This window comes from Talpa occidentalis, unplaced genomic scaffold (genome assembly GCF_014898055.3).
Source record: "Talpa occidentalis isolate TD23 unplaced genomic scaffold, MPIMG_talOcc4v2.1 talOcc4.14, whole genome shotgun sequence".
Lineage (NCBI taxonomy): Eukaryota > Metazoa > Chordata > Mammalia > Eulipotyphla > Talpidae > Talpa > Talpa occidentalis.
In genome coordinates, this window is record NW_023601433.1 from 41,614,056 (window position 1) to 41,631,511 (window position 17,456).

The following is a 17,456-nucleotide window of genomic DNA, read 5'->3' on the forward strand; positions in this document are numbered from 1 at the left end:
GAAGTACCTGCAGAAACCATAGCTATTCACCAATATAATGAGTGCATGGTATCATGGAAGTTACTTGGTAAAACAACAGTATACACACAGAGAATTTATGTGCACTCTTTTAAGTAACATTACAGGTGCAGCTTCAGTTTGGAATAGAATTCTAAAAAAATTTGCTGTTGTACCTACCAGATTCTAGAAACTGAATTAAAGTGTATCTGCAATCTTCCTTTTTCTTGTCCCCCTCTTATCCCTTTTAAGTGTTTACTTTTTTATAGGATTTGATAGTAACTTGTGAGAGAGAAAATTTATTAGTCTTAAGTTGTTTCTTATAAATATACGCATTGGCAGCCAGACATTGTATTAAGGGTTTTGCATTCATGATTTAATCGTCACAACAGCCCTTATAGAGAGGTACAGTTACTTCTGTTTTATAAATGAGAAAACTGAGGATAAGTGAGACTAATAAGTAACTTAACCATAGTCACAAATTCTAAGTTGTGGAACTAGAATTTGAAACAGGAAATACTGACTCCGGAACTTCTGCTCAGAATATGGTGTATTTGTGTTATTTCATAAGTTGCCCCTTACCGTTCAACTAAAAATTGGAGACTTTTAAAGCATCCTTTAATTTGTATTGAGTCATGAGGTTTATTAAATATACTTTATTTAACTTTTTGAATAGTAATACATTCACATGATTTAAAAACCCAAAAATATAAGAAGCTATATAGTGGAATATTTTCCTTCTGTCCTTGGCTCAACTTCCTGAGCCATCTCCCTTTATCCCACCATAAAACCTCTGTTTTTGGCTTCCTATGTTCCTACCCATACTTTTAAAGACATATACAAATAAATACAAATGTGGCCATTTTCTGCATATTTGTACCCAGAGTGGCATCATATACATACTGTTGTTTTTTTTTTTCCCTCCACTGAAATTTTCTTCATATGTCACCAGATAGCTTACTATTTTTTTTGTAGTAGCTGCTTAGTGTTCCATTATATGAATGTGTAATTATTTAATTATCCAGTCCCCTATTAATGGGCATGTGGATTATTTGCAGACCATGTACATGTTGTTTCATATGTATATAAATATGTATTTCTATAATAAATTGTCCAAAATGCATTTGTAATTTTGAAAGATAATAGAATACTGCCCTCCGCAGGAGTAGGTACCAATTCTCATACCCTACGTTCTTGCTTACCCACCTTACCAACTTAGATTTTATTTAAAAGTTGGATTTTTGCCATTCTGGTCGATGCAAAATTATATACTAATGCCTTTTATGTTTTTTTTTAAATGCGGTTGACCACCTTTTAATATGTGAAAGTAGCCATTTGTATTGTCTTTTGTATTCATATTTTGCTCATTGTTTCTAGCGCATTGTTGATCTTTTATCAATTTCTAGGAGTGCATTATTTCTTAGGGATATAAATCCTTTGGCTGTATTTTTTTTCAATTTATTGTCTTTTGACTGTTTATAGTGGCTTCGCCATGCAACTTTTTAAGATGCAGTCTAGCTTAGCAGCTTTTAAGTAGTTTCTGGACCTCGAGTCCTAGTTAGAATGTCTTTTTCACTCTATTGCAATAATTCACCTATTCTATTGATAGAACTTTCATGATTTTGGTTTTTTTAAAATATAAATTGATTACTTTGTAGTGAATCCTGGCATAAAGTTTACATATAAGTAATGAATCTAACCTAACTTTTCCATTAAAAAAGTTGTTTTAATGCCATTTATTAAAGTTTATCTTTTCCTTACTGGTTTTAGATGGTACATTTATCTAAAACTCCTTATATATTTAGTGCTATATCTAGTTTCTCTATTTCATTGTTCTCTTTATTCATGTACCAGTGCCACAATTACTTAGGGTCTGTCTATATTTTAATATCTGGTTGTGGGTCTCCACTCATTTTCAGCACCCCCCCACCTTTTGTTGTTATTTTCTTTAGCTGTTCTTGTTTATTCCAAATGAGCTTTAAAAAATTTTGACATGTGGATCTTGCTAAAACTCTAAATAACTGTTTTCTTTCAAGGTTGTACTTTTACCCATTTAATGTCACCATTCTTTTAATTTTATACTTTACCTGAAAAAGATCTCTTACTACCCGTTAATTATTTTAGTATTCTGTTTGCTAATACAGGTAGGGCAAGGAACCAAAATGTGTAGTGTCTATGTAGACAGAATTTCATCTCAGTGCTTCTATTTTAAGACTTGGCCTTTAGGAATGATTTGACAATTATCTTGATACAAAAATATTTATTTTCTTTTTTATTCCACTATGAATTATTTGTCCTAAATTTGGATATTTGTGAATGATTCATAAGTAAACAGGGAGTACCCTCAAATGAACATTAAATGTGTAAATATTAGTATGCAGTGGGCAAAAGTATAAATTCAAGGTGTTATCTTAAGAAAAATCTACAAAAAAACAGAATTTAACTATTCATTCACTGTTGTAGGAACTAAGATTAAAGCAGTGAACAAAACAGGTATCCCTGCCATCACGTAACTTACACATTCTATAACCTAAATGGGTTGTATCTAGTTTATAATGAGAATGCACTCAGAGAAAGAATGACAGTTCTTTGACATTCGTCAATATAAATGAGGAATGGTTAACACAGGAACCTCTCTAGTGAAGGTGCCCTCAATCTGAATGAATCTTAGTGCCTGCTTGACTATGCCATTAAGTTTTCATAGATTGATGATTATAACTATCCATGCAATGCCCTTTGATCAGAACAGAGGTAGCATTCACCAAGCAGCATTCTAATGTAATTTAACTTTCCATGTACATTTCCTTCACAGACTATTTCTCTAAATGGATGAGTATTCTGATTTTAAGTTGGTAAACTTGAAGCCTAAGCGCTCACCTAGTGAATTCATCAAGGATGCTCAGTAACACAAATTCAGTAATCCTGGTAAGGCATTATTTATCTGAAGTATATACTCTTTTTATATTTCAATTAATGCCTTCAAGGAGCACCATAACTTGAGACTGCAAAAAGACTGCAAGGACTGGAAGTCACCAAGGTTCAGGGGAAATTGAGACCATTTAGTTCTAGTTTTTTATTGTTAAAAAACTATAGTTATACCCACTATGTAAATATAAAAAACCTTTTTCTCAAAGCATTTCAGGTGACTGAGGGTTTACTAGTACTTAGTCTTCTTAGTGGGGTCAACAATTCAAGGTCAACAAACAGTTCTCTTGGATATTGGTGAAAGAAAATTTGGGGGATGTATTAGCAAGTGCACTTGATCTAAGCAGCTAAACATGATAACCAGTACAGTTGAGTATGCCTGATACAGTTAAGAAAGATTTGGCATAACTATGATTTATATGTATACAGTAGTTCCCCTATTATCCATAGTTTTGCTTATCATGATTTCAGTTACCTATGGCCAACCACAATCCAAAATTATGATGTGCAAAACTGCAGAAGTAGGTTTTTAATTGTGCACCAGTCTGAGTAGCATGATAAAATCTGATACTGTCCTGCTCCATCATCCCTTTATCCAATGTATCCACACTGTGGAAGCTCTCTGCCCCATTACTCAGTAGCCATCTTGGCTATTACATTCACTGTCACAGTATCACTGTGCCTGTGTTCAAGCTAGTCTTGTTTCACTTAGTAATGATGTGAAGGTAGTGATGCTGGCAACTATGATATGCCAAAAGCAGCCTTAAAGTGCCTCCTTTAAGTGAAATGGTGAAGGTTCAGGACTTAATGAGGAAAAAAAATTGCTGTTGCACTTCAGACAGAAAATGTTCACAGTATGTGGTAAATATTTTAAGTGAAAAAGGCAGGTATAAATTTGTGTGTGGAAGATCGGAACAGAAAATGTTCAATTGACACCAGAAAGCATTTAGCCTATAGGAAGACTTCAAGGGATCCTCTGAAGTGAGTGATCCCAAGTCACTTACTACAAGTAAAGGATAGTTACATGGACTTTAAAATAGGTTTCAACTGAAAAATATAAAAATTACTGGAGAGTCTATGTATACTGATGAAGAAGCTGCTGCCTTGTTACTGGAAGAATTGAGGAAATTGATTGGGAGAAAGGATCTATCCAAAGCAAGCACTCAACTGAAATGAAACAAGGCTCTTCTGGAAGATGCTCAGTAGAACCTCTTTTCATGAAAGTTCTTTACAGGAAGTACCAGGACATAAAACATGGAAAGACAGATTAACTTTGGTACCATGGCACAATGCTACAGGCATAGCAGATAAAGCCAGGCTTAGCATACAGAGGGAAGAATCCACACTCAAAAATTATCTCCCTGTGTTCAGATAACATGGAGTAGGTGACAGCCATCTTGTTTATGGATGGTTCCACTTCATCCCAGAAATGAAGAATACATGGAAGAGGAATCATTGGCATTTAAAGCCCTATTAATAATACAATGCACCTGGCCATCCTGAATCTATTTGCTAGAAAAATGTTGAGGTTACATTTCTACCTCCAAATACAACCTCATTGCTTCAGTCCCTAGACCAGGATTTCATTTGGTTTGCCAAGCCTATACATACTCCTTGGTATAAATCTCATTCTATCAGCAATTGATGCAGTCCCTAATCTGATTTAATGCAGTGCTGGAAATCACTATTGCTGACACAACATTTATCACGGCTGCAATGCATGAATAAAACCAGAAATTATAAATGCCTGCTAGAAAAGTCATGTATGATTGATGGAGAAGTTAGGAAAAGCATTTGCACTTCACTAAAAAAATTAGTGAAGAAGGATTTGCATACACTCTTGAAGTGGAAGAACACATTGAAGACCACGTAGAAGTGTTAACAAATGAGAAATTGGAAGAACTTAAGTCATCTATAGGGGAAGATTAAAGCAGAACCAGCAATGTGGTGGACAGTGCCAAAATGTTTAAAACTGCAGATACTAAGGGACAAAATGTGGACTGGATTCCTCCGATGGAATAAACATTAAAGTCACCTAGTGATCATCAAAGGATTATGACCTTTGCAACCAACACTTAGCTGAGTTGAAGAGAAAATTTGATTATAATGTTCTTCTAAAAGGTTTTAGCAAAATAACCAACTACTGAGGGTCCCCAATCATCAACATAGTCTGTACCTAATAACCAGATCATCGATAATCCAGGATCATCTGAAGCACACAATCCTCCTCTGACATATTACCAGAAGGGCATATAGTAGCCTAAAGCTCATCACAATGCCGCCATCATTTCATCTCCATCTCATCGTGTAGGCACTGGATCATCCCACATCACAGTAAGTGTAAGTATATTATTCTGAGAGACCACATTCACATAACTTATTACAGTATATAGTTCTGTCTTATTAATCTGTCTGTTAATCATAGGTATTATGGGAATCAAAACTTCTTATAGTCCACAGCTGTGTATATAACACACACAGATGTTTTAACCAGCTAAATTAAATAGGTTAAATTGTAAAAAGGGAAAAAAGATAATGACTGATCTCTACACAAATCAGTTGAAATCCTTAGACAATTAACTGCAGAAGTGGACACCTATTATGCATATTTCCAACAGATGAATAGAAACATTCACATATAGCCTTTTCGTGCTGAATCAGAATTGGATAATAATAATGGTTCAAAAAATTTCAGGGATATTGCCTCTTTCCCCACTTTTCATTTTTAAATTATCAGAGCTTTAATTTCCTTGTGTTGCCTTTAAAAATAGGACATTTGGGTATTTCAGAACTTCTAATCACCATTCTTTGCCCCCTTTTAGCCTTAATATTTCACATAAAGTAATTTGTTAGTGTACTTAGTAGCACAAATAAATCTAGGAAATTAAAGGAGATGTTAATTTTCCTTTCCAGTCTTGCAGCAGTTTATGGAATATGTGATTGTTTACTATAAGAGAAAGATCATGTGACAGAATCAGTTTTTTTGTATTCCAGGTGTGTTTGTGACACTTGAACATTTTTAGCCTTATTTTTAAAAGAGCAAAGAAAAATAGGCACTTGGAACATTTTTATCCTTTCTAATGAAAAGTAATAGTTAAAATACTAGCAGCTTTATTATAAAAATAATAGACTATAGCCTGTATCAGTTAATGCTGGATATTTTCTTTCTGGTAATAACAGTATAAAAGTGTTTACATTATCATAGGGTGAGTAGTAATTACATGATTTTGTGACTTTTTTCCACTGAATTTAAAAATATCTACCCTCAGCTGACTTGATGTTGAAGAATTGTAGAACTTTCTCCAAAAGCATGATTTAAAGGAGTTTTAAGCATATGCTAAATCTGCCTTTAAATTCTTATTAGTAACAAAGACAGCATGACGAGTAGGATATTCCTAAAGCTATTTAGAATAACAGCTTATATTTTAAGGCAAACTGAATTGTCAGTGCAAATTTTGCTTCAGTGTAGAATTTTCCCTGACAGTGACTCTTAAATGAAATATGACCCAAAGTCTTCCATATAGTAAAGGGCAATATCATGTGAGATTATGCAGGATCAAAATATTCTAAGCAAATGAGGAACCCAATCATGACAGATTTAAAACTTGAGATTACAATCTTAAATACCATCAAAATAAGTAGTAGACTTGATTTCTGTGAAATCAATGTCCAGAGATAAATTATTCCTGAAGACCAAAATGGGAAGAGACATCTGAAATGGGTTTCATCATGTAAGTAGGACTTATTAACTAGTGTCAGTCCCTTTTTTTCTGCCCCTCACTCTGTCCCCAGATGAGATTTCCTAGGTAGGGCAGAATGATACTTTCTCTCTGGAAACAATATTGCCTCTAGTACCTTATTTCTGTTTTGTAGAAAAAGAGAGCCATGTACACAGTGTCCTATCATAGACCATTTTACAAATGCAGAATATACCCATGGTAGAAATTCTAGAATGGCACTTACGGTTAGGGAACTGGTGTTGCATAACATATTTTTCACATAAATGAATGACAACTTGTAAACAATTGTCTGGAACATGCCCTTTCATGAGACTATAGGAATCATGCTAGAGAATATTGCAATGCTGCTGCCATTTTAAACATGCAGCTTCCAGGAGGCTGCTTTCAGGGCCATTTTAAAACATAGGGGGTTATTTTGAATATTGGAGATTACAAAGCAAATAATTATGACTCTACATAGTTTTTATAATTCAAGGGTGACTGGAATTATTAATTCCCTTTTGGGAACGTCATCTTTTTTCCCCTAGTGTGATGAATGTTCAGTCACTTGGGAACGGTGTAGTCTTGCTGAAGTACTGAGGTAAGGGATATTAGATTTCATAGGGTTGGAAAACTATGCAAAATCTCTTACGAATATAGAAGAGGAGATTTAATAGTATAAGTCAACTCTATGAACAGTTTTAACATCAAATTATCACTGGAGTATGTACATTAGTGCCCTGTTGAAAGAGTACCTAACTTCTGGCAAAATTTAGGAAATTCTTTGAGGGACTAACTGAGCCATAAAAAAACCCAAAAACTCTTGAGCCATTTACCTTGTAGTCTGTCATTAATATTCTGCTACCTTACAACGTTCAACACTGGCATTGCAGTTGGCTTTCTAGATCTCAACTGTATTGAGAATCTGTCAGTGTGCAGCTCAGAATCTGAGTGACCTGAAGAGGTAAGCATTGAGGAGTACTTCAGTCCGAAAGTCTTTAAAAACTCTCAGACCATATACTATATACCTTTAAAGTGAATTATGCATAAAAGTGTGCAAACTACAACATACATTGCAATAACATTCTCAAAAACCCCTAGTTTAGCATTATTATTTAAGTTATATAAAAGACATTTTTATAAAAGTACAGATTTAAGTTTAAATTACACCTGCTGATGTAGGCAGCCAGGCTCACTTTTAGTATACTAAAATAAGGTTTTATCAATCTATATTATTGCTTAGTCCTATGGAGTCATTAGAAACCTGTAACAAGTAAAAATAGAGTCCTATATCTTAAGGAAAAGTGTCCTAAGAATTCAGCTGTCCTTAAGTTCATCTTTCTGAAGCTTTATAGCTGAGAAGTCTTCCATAAAACTGTTAACTGATCCTATTCATGGCTTGGCTTGTCAGGATCCAAAATTGAGTCTGGTTGTAAAGTTCCTACTTGTGCCAGGAAGCTGTTAGTTTGTTGTCCCCAATCATAGTAGTCTGGAGCAAAACTTAAAAAAGAAAAAAGATATTTCAGTGACTTGTAACGTTATACTTAAACTGATGACATGTTTATTTTAGATAGAACTAGGATTTATATAAACTATAGACAATCCCAGTTTTTTAAAAAGTAGCTTCTTGAAGCTCATTTCACCACTGCTATGCAGTAACTACCCACAAGTCTACTAAATTCTATAAAATTCAGTATGGTTTTACTAGAACCATTAACCAATCATGTATGTAACAAAATGTTTTAACAACAAATTGTGTCTGAATCCTAACAAAGTGTATGTAGCTCAATACTTGCTTCGTTGGGCAAATAACTTCTGTGCTTTGATTTCTTCATCTGTAGACTAGAAGCAATATCAATAATTATCCTCATTGGGCTTCTGTGAGTTCATACCCATAAAGTGCTTGGAACAATATCTTTGTGTATATTTATACACATATATGTAAATTGTCTTATAATTGATTTTCTATGTAATAGAAAAGTTTTTTCTTCTCCTACATAGGTTGTGAGGAATCCTTCAGTTCTCTGTTGCTTCTGTCAGGTAGGGGTTAAGGGTTCTAGCAGGTTTCCAGGGACATAGTTAGCAGGAAATGTAGTGTGGTAACGATAAGAGAACAATTTTAGGACAATTTTGACCTCATATGTATTGGCTCCAGAGTTATCTATGCTTTTTCATCTGCTGACAATGTAAGCTAATCTACTTTCTTCCCAAGTATCATCTTTTATTCAAACTGGCCAGGATTTCTCTGCTCCTTGATTCACTGAGAAAGCAATGTACCCTCCCAGCTTATCTTCATTCCTCCAGTCCCTAAAACAAGGGTTCATTTTAGAGCTCTTTTAAGGTTTCCTAAGGACTTTTATTGATAGTAATAAAGCATAGCTTCTTTACCATCTTGTCCCAGAGAAGAAAGATTTACATTAAAATGTTAATGGCAGGTCTTTAAATTCACAAGGGATTGCATAAAGGTACATTTTCACTTTTATTTTTTTAAAGATTTAATTATGTATACAAGAACTGAGGTGTAGGCCAGAGGTGTGGGGACAGAGTGGGGAGCAGAACAGGTGGATCTACTGAAATACACTGCTAAGGGGAGCAGCAGGCAATACAGGAGAGGTCTGCTGCACCATGTGGGTTATCTCCCTGGCCAGCATGGAACTCATGGTATAGGGGTTAAAGACACAGTGCTACCAAGCTATCGCAAGCCACTGCAACATTTTCACTTTTAAAATAAACTCTACCTAAAGCTCCCCTTTCACAGGAACAGTGCAGATGTCCTGGGAGGACAAGCATAAAGCAGAGATGAGTTTGGCATGCACAAGTCAGCCCTTTTTGCTTTTCTAGTTCTTGCTGGTCTTAAAGTCCCAGGCCCACAGGTGGAAAGAGGAAAGTGAGCCCTAGGCAGAGGAGTGTGGCTGAAGCATCAGCAGGCTGAGGAAAGGGGAAGGAATCCCAGTAACTACCACTCTGCAGAACTGACCAGGCCAGAGGCAGACATTCTTGAAGTGCACATACTGCAGGTGGGTAAGTAGGTCTCTACTATGATTGTAGTTAGTTTCACATACTTGGGTGCTTCTCCTTTTTCTATTTGCTATACCCTCCCTCTCGCTCTGGGGCTCTTATGTAAGAATCTGTTTAGTCCGAATCTATTTCATTGGTGCAGCTCTCACCCTCATACCTTAGGCTAGCCTGAAAGAGGGTCTTACCTTCCTTGAAGTCCCTGAGGAGCAATGTTCCATGCAAGGTCATCATCACTGTCATATCTTCGAGGGTTGTCAAAGAAGTAAGATCTAGGACTGAATCCATGGCTGGGGACCATTGCAGGGTTGGTCTGGAAAGAATTTTTCAGCATGTATTTCAGATATTGTGCCTTGCACTAGCCAAAAATAAACAGGACCTCTCTTGCAGAGAGTGAATATATTCTAGTCACCTGGTGGGGGCTGCCCTCGTTCAGCTGGAGTGCTCATTTTAGTTCCTTTTACATTTAAGAGGAATTAAATTCAGTATAGGCAACATCTTATTTCAGAATTCTCCCAACAGTTAATTATAATTGTTTAAATCCCTTATTGAAAAACCAGACAATGCCCAATTTAGTCAAACTGAAGAGTCCCAAATTGGATATAAACCTGTATAAGGGGGCATTCACAGTAAATTAAAATAATGAAATAGTTGGGTTTTTTTTAACAGATTTTTATACAAGAATTGGGGTACAGGTCAGAGGCACAGGAGGGTGAGAGGATTCACCAGAGACAGCGGGGAGCAGAACAGGCAGAAGGACCGAAATACACTGCTGAGGGGAGCAGCGGGCAGGACAGAAGAGGTCTGCCGCGCCATGTGGGACTCTCCCTAGCCAGCTGGGAATTGAACCGGTGCTGCAGAGGCTGTGGACAGCTTCACAGTGCTGTGCTCAACCCACTGAGCCACTGGGGAGGCCCCAAAATAAATAGTTTGAGAGGATTTTTTATATCCTGCCTTTATGAATCATTTCATCCTGTTTCTCTCCCCCAAGCCTACCAAGTTCACTCTTCAAATTTCAAATGACTAGTTTGAAGTAAACATAAAATCAATTATATTGTGGAAAAACTAGTCCTGTGATAAAATCCAGCATTTATGTGCTGTTCTTGTTGATATCAAGAGTGGTCCATTTAAAACTTAACCAATAGAGTATAAAACAAAGTCATTATACAATGGTCATCTACATGTGGATTCCTGCTTTTCCAAAATTAATCTGCCCAAATACAGGAAGCAAAGTGTAACTTTATACAAGTTGGGATACCTTAAAATTTACTCTTTGCAGTTCGAGAATGTCTATGCAAAAGAATGAAGTTGAACCTTACCTCACATCATAAATAGTAACTCAAGATCTAAATGTTGGAGTAAAAACCATAAAACTCTTGAAGGAAAATGTAGAAGCAAATCTTCATGACCCAGGATTTGACAAAGGATTGTACCAAAACCATTAGCCACAAAAGAAACAACCAGATAAATTAAGTTCATCCAAATTAAAAACACTTGTGCTTCAAAGGCTACCATTGAGAAAGTGGAAAGACATCCACAGAATGGGAAAAGGTATTTGAAATTCATATCTGATAAAGGATTTGTATCTAAAATATATAATCAATTTCTAACTCAATAATTCAAGTCAACTGAAGGACAAAAGAACTGAACAGACATTTCGCCAAAGAAGATATGAAATGTCCAGCAAGCATAAGAAAGGATGTTCTATATCATTAATCATCAATCAAAAGTTATGATACCATTTCACACCCCTCAAGATGTACAGAATCAAAAAATTCAGATAACAAATGTTGAGGATATGGAAGAACCAGAATCTTCACCACTGGTGGGAATGTAAAATGTTATGTCCTCTGAAAAACAGTTCAAAGATTTTTCACAGTTAAACACAAAATTACAATAGGATCAGCAACTGCACTTCCAGATATGTACCCATGAGAAAAAACATATACATAGAAACTTGTACATCGTTTACAGTAGCACTATTCATAAAAATCAAAAGATGGAAAAAACCCTTTGAATGTCCAACAAATGAGTAAATAAGATAGGATACAGTGATACAATGAAATATTGTTCAGCCATAAAAAGGAATGAAATATATGAATGAACTTCGAAAACATACTAAGTGTAAGAAACCAGTCACAGAACCACAAATTTGACATTATTCATATCGAGAACAGGGAGACAGACCAAAGTAAAGTAGTTGCTTAGGGCAGGGGATGAGAAAGATAAAGGGTATGGGTTTTCTTTTTGAGCTTATAAAAATGCTCTGAGATCTCTGGTGACAGCTGCACATACCTGAATATACCAAAAACCACCAACTTGCACGTGTGGAATGAGTGAACTATATAGTAAGGGAATTATATCTTAATAAAACTGCTCATTTCATTAAATATGATAGAGGTTCTCAAACTTCACAATGCACTTAAATAACTTGGGGTACTTGCTAAGTTATTTCAGATGTGGGTTCCCAGAACCTACCCCAGAGATTCTGATCTGGGTCTAGAATATTGTGCAAGAATACTCACAGCAAGCACCTTGGGATTCTGAGAGGGACTGCAAAACGCTACACCCTATACTATTACACTGGCTTGTTTATACCTACTAAATTACGGATAACAAATGATAACATTTTAAAAGCCCCACCTGTAGAGTCGTCTTTTAAATAAGCCAGTGACTATGAGTTAAACTATAAATCTCCCCAAAAGAATATTAGGCTTTGTTCTCCAAATGATTGCAGATAGTGATAGGATTACTGTCATATGTATTAGGAATTCATTTTCTTCTCCAAATCGTATTATGACAAAGAAGGCCACAGTGTAACATAGTAACTGGAATCATGGACTGAGGAGCTAGACTGCTGTGTATTAATCCTGCCTCTTGTCCTACCAGCCATGTGACCCTGAGCCTCAGTTTCCTCATCTGAGTATAAGAAGTTTCTACCTCAAGCATTATTGTGAAAAAGAATTTAATATTTTTTTAAAGTGCTTAGGACAGCACCTAGTATATATAAAAGTAATGTATAATTATTAGCTATTTTTACCAAATTGTGAATGTAATAATGGCATTTAACTCTGGTAGTCTTGCCTATGGATATTTCAGGAACACTAATGCTTCATCCAGCCAAATACGACACTCACATTACCTGCTAATTAGAGTGACCTCATCAGTACATTTTCTGTTTATGGTATTGCGTTATTCATAATGAGTTCACTCCTTCGTAGTGAATGTGAAGATAATGTTTAGAGCAGATGAGCAGTTTTCAGTGTCCTTGAAGCCAGAGGTCCCTGAGAGCCTTTCGTAACTATTTTCATCATATATTAGGCCGTTATTTGCCTTTTCCATGTGTGAACATTTGCACTAATGGTACAAAAGCAGTCGTGAGTACACCCGCTGTGGTAGCACATATTCAAAGATGGCACCACTGCACTAGTTACAATATTCTTCACATGCAGTTAAAAAAATCCCAACTCGGGCCTCCCTGGTGGCGCAGCGGTTGAGCGCTGGGTTGTGAAGCTGCCCGCGGCCTCTGGGGCGCCGGTTCGATCCCCGGCTGCTCCCCAGCCACCGGAGGAGGGTCCCACATGGCACGCAGACCTCTCCTGCCGCCCGCTGCTCCCCTCAGCAGTGTACTTCGGTCCTTCTGCCTGCTCTGCTCCCCGCTCTGGCTCTGGTGAATTCTCTCACCCTCCCGCGCTTCTGACTGTACCCAGTGCATGTATAAACAAAACAAACAAACAAAAACATGCCTCTATTAAAAAAAAAAAAATTTTAAAAACCCAACTCATTTGAGAATGTCCTTGATGAAGCAATAAAAATTAATGCTATTAAATCTCAGCCCTTGAGTCTGTCTTTTTAATAGTCTGTGTTACAAAATAGAACGTATTCATAAAGCACTTCTGCTGTAAAAATGGTGGTTTTAAGGGAAAGAACTTATACAACTGTTTTTGAGTTGTAGCTACTTTTTTGACAAAACTCAAACAATGGTTTTTCAGACATGGGTATTTGGCAGAAATTATCTCAAAAGTGAATTAAGTAAGCTGTCACTTCAAATAAAAGTATTATCCCCGATCAGATTTGAGCTTTTAAGCAAAATTAAAGCTTTGGGAAACTTGGGTTCCCCATCATGAGCTCCCCAATAAATGAAAGATTTTTCTGATGAAATCAGTGATAATAATGAATCAGTCTGTGGGTTTGGGGTGGCAGTAGTGGTGCAAAATTGTGTAATGAAAAAGTTAACAGTTGGAAGATCTACGTAACTCAATAAGTCAGTATTTCCAAATGACCCATGCTTGATATTATAAAACCATGCACAGATAAAAGACCTTGCATTCAAAGTGCAAGATAAACCAACAGATGTTAAGCAAGAACACAATTCAAAATGTTCATTGAATTGGCTTGAGATACCATATCACAACTTTTCAGAAACCACAACCTGAGTTCGAGTATAGCATCAGAGAATAATATTCACAGTTATGTAAAAGGATATTAAAACACTTTTTTTGCAACTACATATCTCTTTGAGGCTGGTTTCTCTTCATATACTTCAACCTAAACATTACAACACAACAGATTTCAGAAGCAGATACGGGAATCCAGCGGTCTTTTAGTAGGCCAGACATTAAAAAGATTCAAAAAATTTTAAAACAATAGTTCTTGTCTCATTTTGTTTTGGAAAATGTTCTTTTTAAATAATTTTCATGGTAACATATTCTGGGCTTAATGAATTCATACATATTTTCTAAAAATTACACACATGCATACCTCCAAAAGCTTTCTGGGTTCCTCAAAGTGTGAAGTGTCCTGAGACAAGTTTGAGAACCATTGTTCTAGATAATACCCTAAACAATAAATACATTCAGACACCATAGTATGTTGGAACAGCGTAGATCAAGGATGACATGTAGAGATTGGAGTATATTATTATTCTGTATTCATTAAACAAAATAACACTGAGCAATAATATCACATTAGCTTTTCATGCCATAGGATTCAGATATATATTACCTTGGGTTTAGGGAATGGAGTTCCTAAGACTCTGAAATACTAGAGATGAAAACTGGAAGGGAAGAACAGGCAGAACCTAAGTGAAGCCTTAATGAACACAGGTTTTTGTTTAAGAGACTCCTGTCTTATCCTTTAGGCAAAATACGGTCCCAGAAAACTTCAGCTATCTTCTGAAAAGACAGGAATACCAGGCACTGGATTCAGCCTAGTCAATGGACTAGAACCTTTCACGAATTTTTTTGCCAATGAAGTGTTTAGGAGCTGACTTTTCAGAAGCCTGTAAATGTTCCCAATGCAAGTAGATATAGTGCAGAACCACAGTTCTGCAGCTAAAAATAAGGTGGAGAAACAACATATAGAATATGTTGCCTGTGGCCACCTGCCCCACTCCTATTTCACCTTTTTCCCCTATTTCTCACACATCCATGACTAGAGATGAATCAGAAAAAAAAAAAAAAAAAAAACAGATGAAACATGAGTTGTTTAACATCTGTGCTTCCTTACTGAGTTGTTTAACATCTGTGCTTCTTTACTACCCACACTTTGCTCACATTGGCTAAAAACCGTTCACTGTACTTGTCTATGGGTTTCATGGATCAGTGATTCAAAATTCTACCACTAGTAAGTGTGGTTGAAATAATTTATGAAGTAAAGCTTCCAGGAGTATCCCCATTCTACCAGGTTTTGCATTATTCTGTCTTGCCCCTATAAAGGCATTTACATAAAGCTTACTGAGCAAATACGTGAATGGCTCCAAATTGGAGTGGCTTTAGAATTCCTCAGAATGTTTTTATTTCCCTAAGATCCCATTCCCTAATCACCATCCAGCATAATACAGGGCTGAAGAACTGAATTACTATTCTCTAGTTTCTTTTGCTGAAACATACATAAGCTGATATATTTGGTCCACAGCAAGTCAGGGCTCAGAATAGTGAGGCTGTGATGCATCAGGGAAAAGAGTCACTATCTCCAGGCCTTGAAATGAAACTCACTTTTCATTTCTTTTATAAAATTAAAAAAAAAATTTCCCCTGAGGGCTTACCCTGGTGGCGCAGGCAGTTGAGCGCCGCACTGTGAAGCTGTCTGCAGCCTCTGCAGCGCTAGTTCAATCCCAGCTGGCCGGTGAGGGTCCCACATGGCGCGGCAGACCTCTCCTGTCTTACCCGCTGCTCCCCTCAGCAGTGTATTTCATCAGTCTGCCTGTTCTGTTCCCCGCTCTGTCTCTGGTGAATTCTCTCACCCTCCTGCGCTCTGGCCTGTACCCTGGTTCTTGTATGTATAAATAAATAAATCTTTAAAAAAAAAAAAATTTCCCCTTAAAGAGAAGGGAAAAGAAGGCCTCAGATAAACAAAGGAACTTTAAAAAAAAAAAAAAATTGCAATAGGAGAGAAGAAACACTGTGCTGGAAGTCTAAGAGAAAAATGTAAGTATGGTTTATGATTAGCATTAGCAGATGCAAACATAAAATCACTTACCAGGTCTTTTGTAGGATTTCTTACTCGGAAGAAGTAAACTACTAAGGTGGTAGGCAAGAGTTCCCACACAAAAAGGACCACTCCAAACACTACATATCCAGCATCTCCCAACTGGTTCTTCAAATCTGCCTGTTGAATCGGAGGAGAAGAAAGGGAAAGTCACTAGACTGAAGACAGATTTGATTGGACTCTAAACATGAACAGAGGCTAATTCTAATATAATTCCCTGCCTCTAAAATGTACATGTTGACGTCAGGTAGTAAATACCAGACCTCGGGTGGGGATTACTTAAACCATACAGGAGAGATGATTATCTTCTTCAAAATATTCAGAGACAGAAACTGCCTATGTCTGATCTTCACCCTCCAAAATCTTATGGCCAAATTAAACCTCTCAAATTTAAGCAGATTTTCTTTTTAACAACTGAACAGTGAGAATGTTACGGTCCCCCCTCCCAAATTCTTGAGAGCAGCCTAGAACTGATCCCTTTATTAGCCTTGTCCCTCGGATAAATGTGTCAGTATTCAAACTTCTCTTCACGTTGACCATATCCTGTGATTTACCCACTAGAGTTTATTTCAGGCTAGCACTAAGAAAAAACTGTTCTGGGCCTCCCTGGTGGCCTAGGGGTTAAGCCCCAGCACTATCAACCCTATGGCCTGATTTCGACCCCTGGCCAGGGAGCAACCCACATGGTGCAGAAGACTTCTTTCTCACCCACTGCCCCCACTTGGCAGTGTATTTCAGTGGATCTGCCTGTTCTGCTCCCCACTCTGTCTCTGGTGAATTCATTCACTCCCACCCCCACCTCTGGTCTACACCCAGTGGGTCAGTGTGAGGACCAACTGGACATGTTCCCCCCTCCCTCTATGTGACTAACGTGCAAAGTTAGGTTTGGCCCAAGTCTACCAGTGAGGTGGACCATCATTTCCAAGAAATACAACTCACCAAAATCGAGCCACAAAGAGCCAATCACCTAATCTAATCCTTTTACTTTCTCTACTACATCCTCCTTAAAATACTGTGACCAAAACGAATCATGCTACTCTTTAGGAAGATGTTACTCTTCAAACTTATTTTATGAAGAATCACTGCCCAGCTCCAAGAGGATGCTCAGCTCATCTCAAATTTTACATCTCATATTCCATCTATAATGTCTCAACAGTAGATTTCTTTTTGCCAATCCACATGAATAATGGGCAACTCGTGGGCATTTGTTTTGCTTGCTCCAAGATTATTTTGGTCACAACATACAGGCCTGGATAGCCATAAATAAATATTTTTGAAACAATAGAATTTTAAAAATTGTGATATTTTAAA

General features: G+C 36.8%; 1 protein-coding gene across 1 annotated transcript in view; it reads right to left on the minus strand.

The window, feature by feature from the left end:
• Nucleotides 1-7,644: 7,644 nt before the first annotated feature.
• The window catches only part of GPR137B (G protein-coupled receptor 137B), a 39,020-nt gene continuing 29,208 nt past the window's right edge, over nt 7,645-17,456 (minus strand). Inside the window, exons 5-7 of the mRNA XM_037510384.1 lie at nt 16,137-16,265; nt 9,845-9,969; nt 7,645-8,141 (exon numbers count right to left, since the gene is read on the minus strand). Of these exons, the coding sequence (XP_037366281.1) occupies nt 8,030-8,141; nt 9,845-9,969; nt 16,137-16,265 (366 nt within the window). The 3' untranslated portion in view covers nt 7,645-8,029. The remainder of the gene's footprint in view (nt 8,142-9,844; nt 9,970-16,136; nt 16,266-17,456) is intronic.